The sequence below is a fragment of the Osmia lignaria genome, chromosome 10 (genome assembly GCF_051020975.1).
Source record: "Osmia lignaria lignaria isolate PbOS001 chromosome 10, iyOsmLign1, whole genome shotgun sequence".
In the NCBI taxonomy this organism is placed as follows: Eukaryota; Metazoa; Arthropoda; class Insecta; order Hymenoptera; family Megachilidae; genus Osmia; species Osmia lignaria.
In genome coordinates, this window is record NC_135041.1 from 2,859,691 (window position 1) to 2,876,278 (window position 16,588).

The 16,588-nt window shown below is 40.9% G+C and overlaps 1 protein-coding gene across 1 annotated transcript; it reads right to left on the bottom strand.

The window, feature by feature from the left end:
* Positions 1 to 5,484: 5,484 nt before the first annotated feature.
* LOC143305761 (uncharacterized) lies at positions 5,485 to 16,090 on the bottom strand. Its single transcript, XM_076690573.1, is given in 4 exon segments — positions 5,485 to 7,166; positions 8,305 to 8,470; positions 8,599 to 8,964; positions 15,773 to 16,090. Coding segments are annotated over 4 exon segments (2,532 nt in total).
* Positions 16,091 to 16,588: the final 498 nt, after the last annotated feature.

The following is a 16,588-nucleotide window of genomic DNA, read 5'->3' on the forward strand; positions in this document are numbered from 1 at the left end:
TTTGTGCAATTATCGAGACGAAAAACGAAATCTACGAAATCGAGTGTCTCTCTCACGCATGGCGTATACGTGCATGCTTTCCGTTGATTGTGTGAGTGCACGCATACAGGTCATGGCACACGGAGTCTGTGCCCTTAAGGGGGTAGACACGGCACGTGACCTCTCCGATTCGGGACGTCGGTATTACAGCAGTTTTTTCGTTGGGCCTAGTGGAGCCACTTGCGTGGTCTGGTACGAACTTGAAAGGTTTAATTCTCAGCTAGCGTGCGCGCAACACGATCTAGGAAGGCAACAGCGCCTCAAGCATTTTTACAAACACATTCAAACGCTCATCTCGCCAGAGGCATCGCGACGATCCGCCTGAAGAACGAAAGCGAAACATTGGCGCGTGGTTAGAGTGAGATGTAGGGTGATCATGCTATCCTTCTTTCAACCTAAATGATAGAATTGTCCCGCTCCGATAAATTCTGACTGACTGAACGCGTGGATTTTATATAGCGCACCGTAGCACCCCTCGCTGCTGAAAAATATATGCCTACTCTGAAGAACCGAAGGAACGTGCAATCTGAGAAACTTTTTAGAAAAAGTTATTAACTTCTTTAAATAAATGTTTCTTAATTAATAAAAATATACAGGATACGTCATGCAATTTCTGACGGGTTATATCTTGAATTTGATAAGAGATAGGAAAAAGCTGTTTATGTAAAAGTTCAATGGTATGATAATGTCTATTTTTCTGTGATTTCATCTTCTCCGTGAATGCAACGATGCACTCAAAAATGCAAATCCACTTTTTATTTAAATGGAATTGCATCAATTTTTACTTGTGTCAACTCCTTGAAACATTCTGCATAAAAAAGTACTAAGTATGGTACTATTAGAACTAATAAATGGAGGGACCTCGCATATATTCAGCCGAGATGTCAAATCTCGAATTAGATGCGACGACCAGCCAAGCGTGAACGTAGAAAGGGACTGACAGTGGAGGAGAGAGAGAGCGGTCTAATGATCAAAGGAAAGAGCCGAAACGTATCGGTGTGACTAATACTAATTCAATTATAAAACTTTTTTATTTTTGACTTTTTTTTACTGAAACTTTTACTAGCGCATTGGTGAAATTTTTCTGATTAAAATGATACCAAACACGATATAGTTTGAATGGGGCGAGGTTTGTTATGGGGCGCTGTGGAAAATCCAGCCGGGCGGCAGTCAAATCTTAGCGAAAGGGGACAATCTCAACATTCAGAATGAGAGAAGGACAGCATGACTGTAGTGCGTCTCACTCAGCGTTCGGGCGATGTTGCCTTTTTCGCTTGCCTTCGCAGCACAGTTCGAGTGACGTAATCAAGCTAACGCTTGATTCTGACTACGATTCCAAATCGGCAGCCTTTCTACTTAGACGCCACCTTATAACTACTAGCTGAACTAAATTTGTCACGTGACTTGCTCTGTTATATCCCGATAATGGCGGAACTCGTCTTCGGGAATGCTTTTACGGGAATCGGTTATTCGTCCTTATATGAGAAGATCTTGAGCTGAATAAGGGCTCATTCGAAAGAGGAAGGTTCAATGCAGGGCGGTCAACTCACCGTTTGAGTCACAAAACTCTTTTAGTGGCCTAAAAATGCTTCCAATTTGCAACTGCATTTTGTCGATTTTTTCTTCTACTTTCGACACTGATATTATTAAATATACACATAATCTCGTTAAACCATGAGTTGACCGCCCTGCATTGGACCTTCCTCTTTCGAATGAGCCCTTACCCAGCCCTATGTGTTCTCATATAAGGACAAATAACCGATTCCCGTAAACCCATTAATAGGCCCGTTTTTGCCGGTAATGTCACCTCGCTGCATTACCCGTGTCTACCCCCTTAAGTATAAATACAAGATTCCTTTTTAGTTATTAAATACGAATGTAATTATTATTATAATAAGTAAAAAAATATACAAAAGTAAATAAACGAATTGTTACAAAATTTGATTATAAAAAACGAAAAATAAATAAATGTCTTGATAAATAATAATAATAAAATTCTTTTTTATTCATTCCTCTTCTTCTGGGATGTTACAGCCTTTCCCCTGTGTTGGTCTCTTGTCCTCAAGAGACTCTTGTTTTGTTGTTCGATTTTGGCTGCAAATTTGACACAGGCATTTGTCCTCTTCGTTCCTGGGGGATACGGCTAATCTTCCGAAATATCTGAGGATTCTTGCGTGTCTTCTTCTTGGGTCGGTTTTGTTCAGTTTCTTGAAAATTTTCCAGTTTGGTTCCGGGACATCAATGAGGGTTAACTTCCATGGTGTATCTTGTTTTTCTTCATGTTGTATTGGAGCCTTTTGGAGGGAACTCGGAATAATTAGTAAAATTATGGGTTAAGAGAAAGAAGTATACCTGTACCTCGTTGAGTCGTTTTAAAGCTTTTCTTAAGCGTTTTAGCTGTTGACGTTTACCGGCGCGTCGAACCATACTTGCGATTAGAAATTTTTGAAAACAAATATGGCGTTCGCTTAGATGGCGCTTTATGCCTTCTTTCTTTCTTTATCTCCTTTTGTCTGTCTTTCCTCTTCTAGGAAAGACCATAATGGCGTTTAAAGGTTCGATGAGAAAAAAACGCGTTTATGAAGATAAGAATTATAGTTTATTTTATGTTATATTACATTTTTTTTTTTATATATATATATGTGTGACTGTACATGAATGATAATGATAACTACATTATTGTTGTCTGAAAAGGTTATCCAAATATATGATCTCGTTCTCTTCGGAAGGGAATAGTGTGCCTTCCGCGAATATTTCTTTGTCGTCGTTATCCATCATTCTGATAGCCACCTGGCATTTGTTACATGCAATTGCGGGCTGAAAATCCGCGTACTCCCAATCACATGCTATGCAACGGGTTTGCATTATGCCGTAGTCTTTTACAATAAAATGGTGGGTGCCCTGGTGCACCCACTGATTTCGTACTTATGGGCGGATTCTTCTGGCCCAGTTAAAGCATAGCCTTTTAGCTGTAGGGTTGAAAATGCTTTGAAATGCAATGCTATAGTCAGTAATGCATAAAGAATCTATTATGGCTGCTGGTGCACGCATTTTTCTATAAAATTGTTATGGTATTGTTGAATTAATATTTATTTTCTGAATTTTAATTATTTTATGCTTACTTTTCCTTGTAATTCTTCTCTTTCTTAAATTCTTATTTTGTTAAAACCTTCTGGTTCTTCTTTTGCGAGAAAACTTTGCTCCGTTTCACACTGGTGGTTGCTTCTACACAGTAGCGGTCTCTTTGGAGTGCTTCCACTTGCTTCCAACGGTTTTTTGGGTTTTTGTCAGTGCGCATGCGCGTGTTCATGAACCTAATTGATTTTTGCATGGATCTTCATGTTTGATCTATCATATTGATTGGTAGATAGGCCCTCTTTAGCCTATCTTTGTGAACGATTCGCTTTTTATTGGATCCTATTGCCAATTCTATGTTATTTGGTTTTATGTTTCGAAGTATAGTATATGGTCCAGTGTATTCCTTTTTAAATTTGCTTCTTCTAGGCAAATTTTAAATTTGTTTCATAGTTTATTGGTCGAATTTTTCTGTCGTAATAGTGTTTTTGTCTGTGTTTTTCTTTTTCTAAATTCGATTTTGCTATTTCTCGTAAATTGTGTAATGTTTGAATTAGTTTTTCGATATAATCGGGGTATGTTTTTAAATTGTCAATCGGTTTAATACTTGACGGCTGTCGAGCTTTCTTTCCGAAAACTAATTCGTGTGGTGTAAATTTGGTTTCTTCGTGGATGGTGGTGTTGTAGGAAAACATTGCTTGTGGTAACCATTCGTCCCAATGTTTTTCTTTTGAAATATAATGTTTTAAATATTCAATTAAAACATGATGGCTTCTTTCTAGTGATTCATTTGATTGTGGATGGAATGAAGATGTTCTGTATGTTTTGATTTGGAAAGCTTTAGCTAATTTCTTCATTAATGATCCTGTGAAACATGTACCCTGATCTGTAAGTATGGCTTTTGGACTACCAAATTTGCATATAAAATGTTCTGTAAAAGCTGTTGCTACTTCTTCAGATGTGGTTGATACTAAGGGTATTGCAGCTGAGTATTTGGTCAGGTTATCCTGGATGGTAAGTATATAGCTGTTTTCTGTTGTAGTTATTGGCAATGGTCCTAATATATATAAAGATACTTTGTCAAATGCATCAATAGGGGTGTCAGTGATGACCATACGTTCCTTGTTCTTCATTCTTACTAATTTTACTTTTTGACAACTAATGCAAGTTTTATTGTAATCAGTGATTTCCTTTTTCATGTTCTTCCAATAATAATTATTTCTGATTCTGTGGTAAGTCTTCTTTATTCCTTTATGTCCTCCTACTGGGCTTTCATAGTTTTCTTTAATGATGTGTCTTCTTTCTTCTTTAGCTGGTGTGATTAAGTCCTTTACAGAGTGTGATGGAAATGTCTGAATCTGCAAAAATTACTTGTAGGAGTTTATGTAATCCTTTTAGTTCTGGTATGGAGCAATCTTGAATTTTTCTTTTATGGAATTCTTGGCAAAGTATTTTCAGTGTTTTAGGTAGGACTTCTCTTGAATGTGTTACTAGGCCAAATATTTCTTTGTTTTTCTTTTTTAGATGTATGATAGTTTCTTCTTGGTGAGGTATGTGTATTTTTATTTTCTCCTTTTGTAAAAATTCTCTTGATTGATTGTCTATTGGCTTCCCTTCTTCATTTAGGAATACAATCACAATTCCTTTCTTCATCCAGAGGTGGTCAGTTGTCTCTATTATCTTGGATGTGACTGGTAGGTTACTGATTACTCTTGGTTGTGTTATTTTATGTGTGGTAAGTTGATCCTCTTCTTTTATAATTTTAATGGGAGTTATTGGTGCTGTTGATGTACTATCTGAATTACTTTTATTTTCTTTCTTTTTTAACTCTGAAAGTCCTTCTTTGGTTCCTGAAAATGCCTTTTTTGTTTCTGAAAATGCGTTTTTTATTTCTGGAGATGCTTTTTTGGTTTCTGAGGATGCTTTTTTAGTCCCTGAAGATGGATCTATTTTGGGTGGTTCTCTATATGCGTGTTTGGGTAGAGTTATTCCCTCTTCAAAATCTTCAATTTCATCACCAATTATTACTGGTTCATGTTTCCTTTTGAGTGGTTTAGGAGGTTCATAAATCAGTTTTTCTTTAGGTGGTTGATGAATTTCTACTGTGATTTTTTTTTCATTTTGTCTTCTCTTTTTAAATTGTTTGTTTGCAGAGCTTGATGTTTCTCTTCTTCTCTTCCTGAGTTGTTGGTCTTGATTCACTGGAGGAAGTATTTTCTTTAACACGTTTTTTATTTGTTTGGTGTAGACTGCTGCTTGTTTCATGTGGTCTTTTGTAATGTTGTGTAATTTTTTCTTTTTTAATTTCTCTCTCAGAATCAGAGGAAGAATCTCGCTGACGTGTAGGATGCTGATGTGTTGTTTTTCTTCTTACAATACTTCTTTCAGATTTGGAAGAATCTGTTTTTTCTTTTTTGTTTCTTTGTTTAGTTCTGAAGATGTGTCTCGGCGTCTTGTTGGATATTGATGGATTTCGTTCTTCTTTTTGACTTCTCTGGAACCTGATGATGTTGTTGATCTTGGTCTTGTAGGGTGTTGATGGGTTTCCTTTTTTTTCTTGTATTCCCTAGAATCGGATGTCGTCGATGGTCTAGGACGTGTTGGGTATTGATGCGTTTCCTTTCTCTTCTTGTGCTCCCTAGAATCGGATGTCGTCGATGGTCTAGGACGTGTTGGGTATTGATGCCATTCTGTTTTTCTTTTCGTTACTTTTTTGGATCCTGTAGTTGATGTAGTGCTTCTCGGACGAGTTGGATATTGATGCCATTGCTTTTTCTTCTTAATTTCTCTTGATTCAGTAGTTGAAGTAGTTGCTCTAGGTCTGGTTGCATATTGGTGCCATTGTTTCTTCTTTTTAACTTCTTTCGAATCCGTAGTAGAGTGTTTTCGTTTCGCTTGAATTGGTAATGTAACTATAGGATTTCGGGATAGTGCATCAGCGTTTATATTTTGTTTTCCGGGTTTATATTTGATCTCGTAGTCGTATTCGCTTAATTTCAGTTTCCATCGCATTAATCTTGATGCGAGGTCTGTTAAATTATGCAGCCACGTTAATGGTTTGTGGTCAGTTATTAGATAAAATTTTCTCCCGTAAATATAGGGTTTAAAGTGAGTTACGGCGTATACGACTGCCAATAGTTCTCTTTCTGTAGCAGAGTATTGGGTCTCTCCCTTGTTTAATACTCTTGAAGTATACGATACTGGTTGATCTTTTCCGATTTCGCCCTGGCTTAGTACTGCTCCAACGGCGATTCCAGATGCATCCGTGGTGATGTTGAAAGGTTGTGTGAAATCTGGATATTGAAGAATTGGTTCCTCGCATAATTTATCTCTGAGGATGATGAAAGCTTGTTGTTGCTGCTGTGTCCATTCGAATTTGTGTTCCTTTTTTGTTAAATCTGATAAAGGTTTAGCTACTTTTGAAAAATTTATTATGATTCATCTATAATATCCGCATAAACCAAGGAATTGCCTAATATTTTTTACTGTTTTTGGAACTGGAAACTCTTTGACCGCTTCTATTTTTTTCGGGTCAGGCTTCACTCCATCTTCTGTAATAATGTGTCCCAAATAGGCTACTTCCTTCTTCAGTAGCTCGCATTTTTCCGGCTGGAGATATAGATTTGCTTCTCTCAGTCTTGCCATAAGTCTATTGAATTTTGTTTCGTGTTCTTCTATTGAGCTAGCATAAATTACTATATCGTCAATATACACGAATGCTTCGACCCCTTGTAGTCTATCCAGAAAGTTGTTCATAAGCCTCTGGAATGAACCTGCAGCGTTCTTTAAACCAAATGGCATTCTTTTAGATTGAAAGTGTCCAAATGGTGTTGAAAAAGCTGTCTTGTGCTTATCGTTTGGATGCATGGGTATCTGGTGGAAGCTAGACTTTAAGTCGAATATTGAGAAGTATTTTGCGCTTCCCAATTGATCTAAAATGTCGACTATGTTTGGTAAGTGATATGCGTCGCTAATGGTTTTTTCATTTAATTTTCTGAAGTCGATGACTAATCTCCATGATTTGTTTCCTTGTGTATTTTCCTTTTTTGGAACTATCCAGATTGGAGAATTATAAGGTGATGATGAATGTTCGATGATATCCTTTTCTAATAATTCATTCACTTATCTATTTACTTCTTCTTTTAATGCTTGTGGCTATCTATATTGCTTTATATTAACTGGTACTTCGTCAGTTGTGATTATTCGATGGAAAATTTTGTTTGTTGCTCCAAGTTCATCTTCGTTTAAATAGAATCTGTCAGCGTTGTTTGAAATTAAATTTTTTATGCTTGATTTTTCTTCTTTATTTAAATGTTCTAGGCGAAGTGACGTAAATAGTGTAGTGATGCGTTTGGTAGAGTCTGATGGTGCTTCTGCTTCTTCTATTTTAATTTCTTCATATGGTTCTAATTGTACAGTAGGCATTTGGATTTTGATGTCTTCAGAAGAGACATTTGTTGCATGAAGGAAGGCTATACCAGTTCTGTTTGTTACTACAGCGTTTCCCATGTATAATTGTGGGTGTATTTCAATTTTTGGTATAAAGCCCGTTCTTTCTTCCGTATTTCTTATTTTAATAGGTATTGTTGTCCTAGTCCTTGATGGTATTGTGATTAATGGTTCTTGGAATGGTATAATATAATTATTGACTATGAGCATAGATTTGGCGTAGTCAATATTCGCTCCGCTATTTTTGAAGAATTCCGTTCCTAGTATTCCATCTTGCGCTATTGGAAGATCCTCCACAACATGAAATATGGACTCTGTATCCAGCGCTTTTACTTCGATGTATCGTAGGGTTGAAAGATAGCCTTCAGTTATTCCGTTTAATTCGAAGATGATATTTGTATTAATTATCGCTTTATTTGATATAATATGTTTTCTTATAATATTTATATCTGATCCAGTGTCTATCATTAGTGATGCTACTCCTTGGTGAAAATTTTCACTCATGAGTTTAATGCTCGGAGGCTTTTCTGCGTAATTTGCTTTTAGACACAGATTCGTTTCTTTACGTACCTGTGGTTCCTGAGTTGTAGTTTGTTGTCGTTGGCTTTTAATTTTTTCTTGATATGCTTTCTTTCTGCATTGCTCGATAGTATGGCCAATGTTTTGGGAATAAGCACATATTGGAGGTTGCCTTCTCCAGTTTGCAGTGCCTTGGTACCAGTTATTAGGAGGTTGGTTTACCGGGGGTTAAAAAGTCGGATTCGCCGAAGCTTGGTTTGCCGGATGTTGAAAAGCCGGTGGTTGTTCCGTTCCTTGGCGTTGGTTTGTTGGATTCCGACCTGTGTTTTGCCGCTGGTTCACCGGGGTTTGGTTTTGTGGAACCCGGTTTGGTTGTATCCATTGATTTCTTTGTTGATTATAATTGTTGTTGTTATTGTTGTTGAAGTTGTTATTGTTGAACCAGCAATTTTGGATTGTGTGTCCCAGGCGCTGGCAATGCTGGCAATATCTTGGCTGCGATTGAATTGACGATACCTGCTGCCTTTGGAATGAACGCCTACTACAGGTGTTGGTACTGTGGCCGTATCCAAAACAGTTGCTGCATTGAACGGCCTGGGTATATCCCTCGGTTAATTTCATCCTCATCATGTTTTCTTTGTATTCTACTTCGCCTTTAATAGCTGCACTGATTGCTTCATTCAAAGTGTCGAATTCGCAATTTCGCATTCGACTGAAAATTTCTGGTTTTATCCTAGTCAAAAATGCTTTGACAGCATTGGCTTCTGCAGATACATTATACTGCTGCGTATGTTCAGGAACTTCGATTTCGTTGCAGTTCTGAATTTGCAGCAGAATACTGGAGACTCGGCTGCTGTAGTCGACGACTGCTTCGTTCGGCATCTGAGCCAATTTCGACATTTCTCCGTATAATTGTGTTCGGGATTAAGCGCGCGTCAATTTAAAATAGGCAAAGTTATGCCAGACGCCGAAAACACCTCGGCGTTGTCATCGTGCTAACGATTATAAAAACCGCGACGCCTACTCTTTCGCTCTTCACGACGAAAACAAGTAAACCTCTGATTTGATCACGCGACTAATTCGCTCAAGGTACTTCAACTGAAAGTACCCGTTTAAACGCCGTTGCCTTTACAAATTAAAGGCCTTACAGTGTGAAGTGACTCAACACAATTTCTTTTGTTTATTAAATTATATTACGTACATTAAAAGTGTTTCTAAAACTTTATTAAAACTCCGCCCTTCCTTACTAAAATTACCGGTATTTTGCCCAGAGAAAAAATTTATTCTCTGCACGCAACAAATTGTATTGATGAGTATAATGGAGCAAAACGTGATTTCAGCACCGTAATCAGCTGTTCGATGGTATTGTAGTCTCCGCTCAATACTACTCTCGAAGCTTGTCCATATAATTTATTTTTAATTAATTGGACTAGGCCGTATTCGGCGTTCGGTGAAATCATGCCCCTTGCATTAAGGCAATTCTTCGTGAATTGATATACGGAAATGTTGTGGCCATCGAAAAGTGGCACTATATCCTCTGCATCCCTTATGCTTATTGGTCGGTTGCCCTCGGCTGGTACGTTGGCTTCGTTATCCATGGTTATATATATTTGTTATTATAATTATTTATTAATATATATATTGTGACCCGTTATACGTGGGTGCACTCTATACTTTATTATTACAATTACAATAAGTCGCGGGATAGTTCAAATTCGTTTCTTTAACAATACAATACGCTGGGCGCCAGCCACGTCTCGTGGCGATCAAAACCGGAAAGGAAAAGGGGCAGAATTGGGGTCGTTACAGGGGATGGGACTCGTGGCACTTACGTCCGTACAATGTTTCGCGGGGGAGTACGCTGGGAGGATTGTCTAGGGCTGGGAGAGATCTCAGGGTAGGAGAAAGGGTTCACAGGAAGCCCGTTACGTTACGCGTAGAAGGATGATTGTAGACGGGGATGATAAGGGTAGGACGAAGGGGTGTCGCAAAACGTGATATCAAAGGGGTAAGACGATACGCGAACGCGAATACGCGCAGGCGAAGGTTGCCGTTGTCAAAACTCAACTCTACAATATAAATAATTCAGGGGACTCACCGGTGTTGCACACCACACTCACCTTTACGCCTTCTCACAACTCGCTCTCGATAAATCTCGCTATAATAATTTCAAAATCTCTTAATCGCTTCTGAATACTCTCTATACAATGATAGCCTAGGGCTCAATGACGGCTCGTCGTCGCCGTCGCGATGATTTTTGGGAGGGGATGGGTCTAGGAAGGGGCCTCTTTCGACAGCGGGATAGATCGATTATCGACCTTTGATATGCCAGTGATCGGGGTCGGTGGGGCTGGCGGATATCCTGTGATGACGGGTGGGCTGAGGTCTCCGGGTAGACGTTTTGACATCATTTGAGCAGCTTCGTCTGTTTCTCCGAAGTCCCACGTCGCGGCGTCGCTCCTTTTCCTTGGAAAGGGTTAGGGGTCTGTCGCCGGCCTCGTAGCTCCTTCTGCAGGTATTCCTTATGGGTTTTTTGTCGCCTCCATCGGCCCGACACCGGTGGGCAGGGAAAAGGGGTTAGGTGAGGGAAGGGTTAAGGGTTATCTTTAGGTGGGAACGTTAGGTAGGAGAAGCGCAGCGATTGTAACGGGGGGGCACAGGTGTCACCACCTTACAACACCCCCCCCCCCCCCCCCCCCCCCCCCGCCTTGACCGGAAACGGGGAACACATTGTGAAAGAGAGAAAAGAGATATAAATCGGTGGCTTATTCACGGTCACTCATCCATCCATGCTGCGCTCTCGTTCAGGGGGGGTCGCGGGTCTGAGCGACCCTCCTGTTGCCGTTTGTGAAGTAGAATTTACTATTGATTGATGGACCTGTAATGAAAATGAATTAATATCTGGCCAAAATGAAAGAAAGGGGAGAAGCTAAATGATGGGTGGAGAAATATTACATGATTTTACCTGCCTTGATTTTTTATGAGTATTGTGTCGAATGTTTGTACGGGTTAGGGGGACAGAAATGGACGTCTCAAGAGAGGACATTACTAGATTTAAACCAACTTTGTGAAGGTCATTTACCGCGCCAAATTTAATTTAAAATTTTCTTGGTGGGTCTTATTTGGGGTTCGGGCGCCAAAATTTGGTTTAAATTTATTTAATTGTCACGGAGTCAGGAGGTGGGGTAAGGAGGGTTGATTAGTTCTGCTTACGTTCATTAAGAGATTTAGGAGGTATTTTCGGGGCCGTCCTCGTCCTCGACGAGGGGGTTGGGAGGATACGATTCGCGTGGGATTTGGGAGTATTTGGATTTTTCGGGGCCTCCATCGTCCGCGACGAGGGGGTGGAGTAGAAATGGGTAAGGGGATTGTAACTTGGGTATTATTTGGAGGTATTTGCATTTTTCTGGACCTCCCTCGCCCTCGAGGAGGGAGTGGAATAGGAGTGGGTGGTGTATTTATTATTTGTGGGATCGTTTGGGGTGTCGGGATCTTTCGGGGTCTCCCTCGTCCTCGACGAGGAGGTGGAGTGGGGATAGGCGAGGAAGGGGGAATTTGCGTGGGTGTTTGATGGGGTGTCTGTTGGGTGGAGAGGTCAGGGGTTTGTGAAGAAGGTCCTGGTTGGGAAATATCATTGGTGTCTTGACTCGAATAAGGGGTATCAGAAACCGAATCATCGAAATTTGGAGGGGGGCTAAAGGGTTTAAGGTCTTTAATGTGGACTTTTGTGATGATATTTCCATCTGAATCTTTTAATTCATAAACTACGAGGAAAAGGATTTTGGAGATGGTGTAGGGACCTGAAAATTTAGGGGCGAGTTTGGATGCAAAGTTGTGGGCAGCGGAGGAAAGGATTCGTCGGCGTCTCATGACGAGGTCACCGACTTGGTATCGCTCGTCACGACGCCCATGATTGTAATAGGACGCTTGGCGATAGGAGGCTTTTTCCAAATTTCGGTGGACGATGTCATGTAAAAGGGTTAAACGGGAAATGCGGTCGGACCATTCTTTGGGATTTCGGGGAACTATTAGGGAATCTGATTTCCTTACGTGGCGAATATTTTGGATGGGACGGGGGTTTCGACCAAAATTGAGGAACGCGGGAGAGACAAGGGACGAGGAATGTACGGCGGTATTGTAGGCAAAACAGAATTCGGGAAGGTGTCTATCCCAATTTCGGTGGTCTTCTCCAATAAACGTAGTGATCATTGTTTTGAGGGTTCGATTAACTCTTTCTACCGGATTAGCTTGGGCATGGTAGGGAGGGATTGTCGTCTGTTTGATTCCGTACATCGTTAGTCTGTTCGTCACGTCTCTGTTACAAAATTCTGTACCGTTATCTGTAAGGAGGAATTTGGGGCATCCCCATCGGTGGAGGACAAGGGATTCAAGGGCGGAAAGAATGGGTTTGGCGGAGGCTTTATGGAGGGATTTTAATTCTATATATTTTGTAAAAAGGTATTGAAAAACGAGGAGGTATGTGTTTTGGGATTTACTAGGAGGGAAGGGACCCATAATGTCAGCAGCCACGACGGTCCAGGGCGCCTCCACCGGGCGCTCCCGCATCAACCCCGCCGGTGGCCGCTGCAAAACCTTACTTTGTTGGCATTGAAAACACTGTCTGACAAATTGGACTAAGGTCCTGGAACATTCCAGACCAATCGAAGTCCTGCGTCAGACGGTAATAGGTCTTGTCAATGCCAAGGTGACCGGATTGGGGAGGATCGTGGGCGTCGGAAAGGGCTCTTTGGCGTAAGAAAAGGGGAAGGACTAATTTCTAACCGTCAAGGTCGGGGACGATGGGATCTAGGAGGGAATTAGGACGGTGGTAATACAGTCTGTTATCTTCAATTGTCCATTCGGGATATTTGGAGGGAAAATCACTAACATCACAAAGTTTATTGGAGTACCATGGGTCAGGGTCGTTAGCGACGGCAGCCATGCCGTCTATGGGGTCGCATATAATTAGAATTTCTTCTAGGACTTGAATAAGAAAAAAAGAATATTTGAGTGCTACTACATTTCGAATGTCATTTTTATCACTTTTATCGATATCTAAACATACGTAGTTGATAATATTTTATATATTTCGCAATTAAAATAATCAAAAATTTTAGCCACTGGTGAAAAATAGTTTCCGGGTTCGTATTCAATGAATATAATAAAAATATATAAGAAGTACATGTTGAATGTTAGTTATCCTAATACGCTTTAAAAAGTATAGATGTGTTTCGATATATACGGTCTTGTCGCCGTTCGTGTGACTTTCTTTCTATACAACATGAATACTATGTCACTGTAATCGATAATATTCCACCCCTAGTTATTAATTAATATTAATGTACTTGTTATTACTGCGACGACAGCCGCGGATCGGCGTCGCGCATCGCGGGCCCCCACCGCGACGGCATCCCCACTCCCGTGCGATTAGACTATAAGTAGGACCGATCGATGCGTGGATCGATGAGTTGCCTCGGGGCTCCGGCCCCGAGCAGACCTCCTAGGAGGTCCGGACCGGAGCACCAGAGCTCTCGACGCCATGGCTGACCTGGCGAAGAGATCTCTGGCCGACGGGCCGTAACATTGCTCTATGCTACGACCTGGCAGCTCCCATAGGTCCAGCGGCCGTAGGCGCTTAGCCTCGTCAGTCCCGTGGTTGACCCGGGATGACCAAGCTAGTGCGCGTTCATAATCTCTGCCGGTGCTTCCGCGGGGATTCCGAACGCTAGCTTACCCGGCACCGCATTCTGCCTTTGGCAGCCGATTCCGTCCAGCTTCGTAGTGCTACCCAGGCTGGTCAGGATTGGTCGTCGACTCGTTCGCTGTTAGGTTCTACCTCGGCGTACGAGAAGACGAGCCGCGTGGGGCAAGCGGGCAGCAACTCCACCGCAGCGCGATTCAATAAATCACCGTCGGCCCAATTGGGCCAATCCTCTCCCGACTTTGCGTTTGCGTTCTCTTGCGTTTGCGCTCCGACACCGCGCCGTTTAGATTGTAAGACCGCGTAGCAACGGCTACGAACCGCGCTAGATTTAAGGCCGCGTAATTTCTGTGACGGACCGGGTTCCGACCGTAGCTAGTAAGTCCTGTACAGTAGCTTTAAGTAATGGCTCCACGCGCCTAACAACCAGCACGTCTTCTGATTATAGTTGCCGAGGCAGGAGGACACCGCCGACCGCTGTTACACTTCTTTTCCTTTGTCTCCTTCTAAATTTGCCTTTCTTCCGCGGGTTTTCCCTTATACCTCCTTCCTTTCCCTATGTCTTCTCTTATTTCGGGCGCAATACATACAGTAAAATAAAATACAAATAGACTATAAACTAAAGTATAAAATAAAATATATCATAAAATAGAGTACAATATAACAGTCTTTCTTACACTAAACTCAACTCAAATATATTTTCCTCGATTAACCTATACTACTCTTATGTTCCTCCGCATCTCCATTGTCGTTCCCTGCTACTCCTATTCTACCTACCTAGAGCTAGCCTTTAACAAAAGGTACTATCATAATCAGTTCGATTAATTCAGTACTGTATAGTGCTGTGAAGTAATATAATAATGTCGTGAACCGTAAATCCACTAACGCCCCTTGTTTCTACTTATAATTAATCCCAAAAACATAATACACTAAAAAGAAAACAATAAAACCAAAATTCAACCTTCGCTGTTTTTGTCCTTTTCCTTATCTCCTCTATCTTGCTTAGCTAACACTATCTTACTTATTCTTATATCACACAATCTTTTCTTACACTTTATGTTGCTAGCATAAAACAAAAAATCAAAAAATCAAAATCAAAAGGAAGATACAACTAAAAAAAAGAACGAATGGAAAATAAACCTAATCAAATACAAATATCAAATAAAAATAGAAATATAAAATAATCCAAAGAAACATATCAACCAAAAAACAAAACAAAATAGAAATTGTAACTAATCTTTCACTTCACTAGCCACATTGTCTGAGCCTCTTTTGTCTCACTATAAATCAGTCTCTCTCCCCTTTGTTTTTGTTTTCTTTCCTTCTCTTCAGTCTTCTTTCTCTTCACTTCAATCTAGCTTTGCCTTTTTCTGCTTTTAGTCTTCACCCCTGCGTTTCCTTGTCTTTCTTCTTCCTCTTCCCTTCTTCCTCCCTGTTCTTCTCCTACTTCGTTGCCCTTTCTAGCTTTTCCCTCAGTGTTACCCTTTCCCATCTTTTTTTATTCTCATTCCACTTTACTTCTGTTCCCTCCACCCAAATTCTTCTGCTGTTGTACATGACATTCCTTCCTGCATCCCTTTCTTTTTTTGCTTTCTCTTTTATTATCCATTTTAATCTCCTTTCTTCCTTGCTTAAGTCTTCGTCTACTTCCACCCTCCACCTTTCCCATATCCCATTTCTCATCCAAACCATCTCTTTTCTATTGTCCTCTTCCCCCAGTTGCGTGATTACTATTACCCTCCCTCCTTCCCCTTCCCTTTCTGTTGCACTTTTTATTAGCACTTTTGTCCCTAGTTCTTTCTCTAAGATTATTTTAATATGTTTTAGTCTCTCCTCTAGGCTCGCCCCTTCCACGCCTTTCCACACTAGACTTTTTCCTCTTCTTATACTTTTCCTTCTTTCCTCTTCTCTTATCCATCGCTCTCTTCTTTCTTCTATTTCCTTTGTCATCATGGTTGTGTCCCATCCTCCTGTCCTTCCTTTGGTTGCCTCCACTCTTCCCTTTGTCTCTTTTCTGCTTTCCCCCTTTTCTTCTATCTTCTTCTCTGATTCTTCTTGATATTCTTCTTTCAGGCTCTTTCCCCTCATCACTTCTCTGTTTCCTTTTTCTTTGTAGTCCCGCTCCTCATTTTCTTTGTTCTTCCCGTCTGTTTCTTCCCCTGCGACTTCTTCTTCATCATCATCCCTTTCTTTGACTCTCCTGTCTTTTTCCTTTTCCTTTGATCTTTTCTCTTCTAACCTCCAACTCCTCAGTTCTTCTCTCAGGTTCTCTACCTTCTCTCTCAGCTTCCTTATTTCTTTTTCCATTTCTATTATGTTCTCCATTTCTCTTCTTTCTCTCCTTTCTCTTAAGTTTCACGTTCTACTTGTCACTTTTTATATCTTTGCGCCCTTTATCTTAATGTGACCTTGTCCGTGCACGTGTTAGCTAACCTATCTCGTGCCTCGTGGCGTGTCTCTTCTGTGGCGCCCTCTGTCGCTGCTCTTCCTACTCCTACTCTATGTTCTCCCCCTCCTCTTCTCTCCTGTATTTCTGTATCTCTTTCATCCAGTCCTCTCCTTCCCCGTCTCCCCCTAGCATCTGCTGTACCTTCTCTTGCCATCCCCCTGTTCTTTTTTCATCTGCGGCGCATCTTTCCCATACGTGTTACCATGTTTCTTCCTCCCAGGCACATACCCTGTACTTCCTTTTTTCTTCCTTTTCCCAGTATTTTGCCTCGTTCACTTCATTTCCGAGCCTAAATCTGGCCACTCTTCTCCACCTTTCCTCCCTCCACCCTTTCTCTTTTGCTTTTCTCTCCCCTC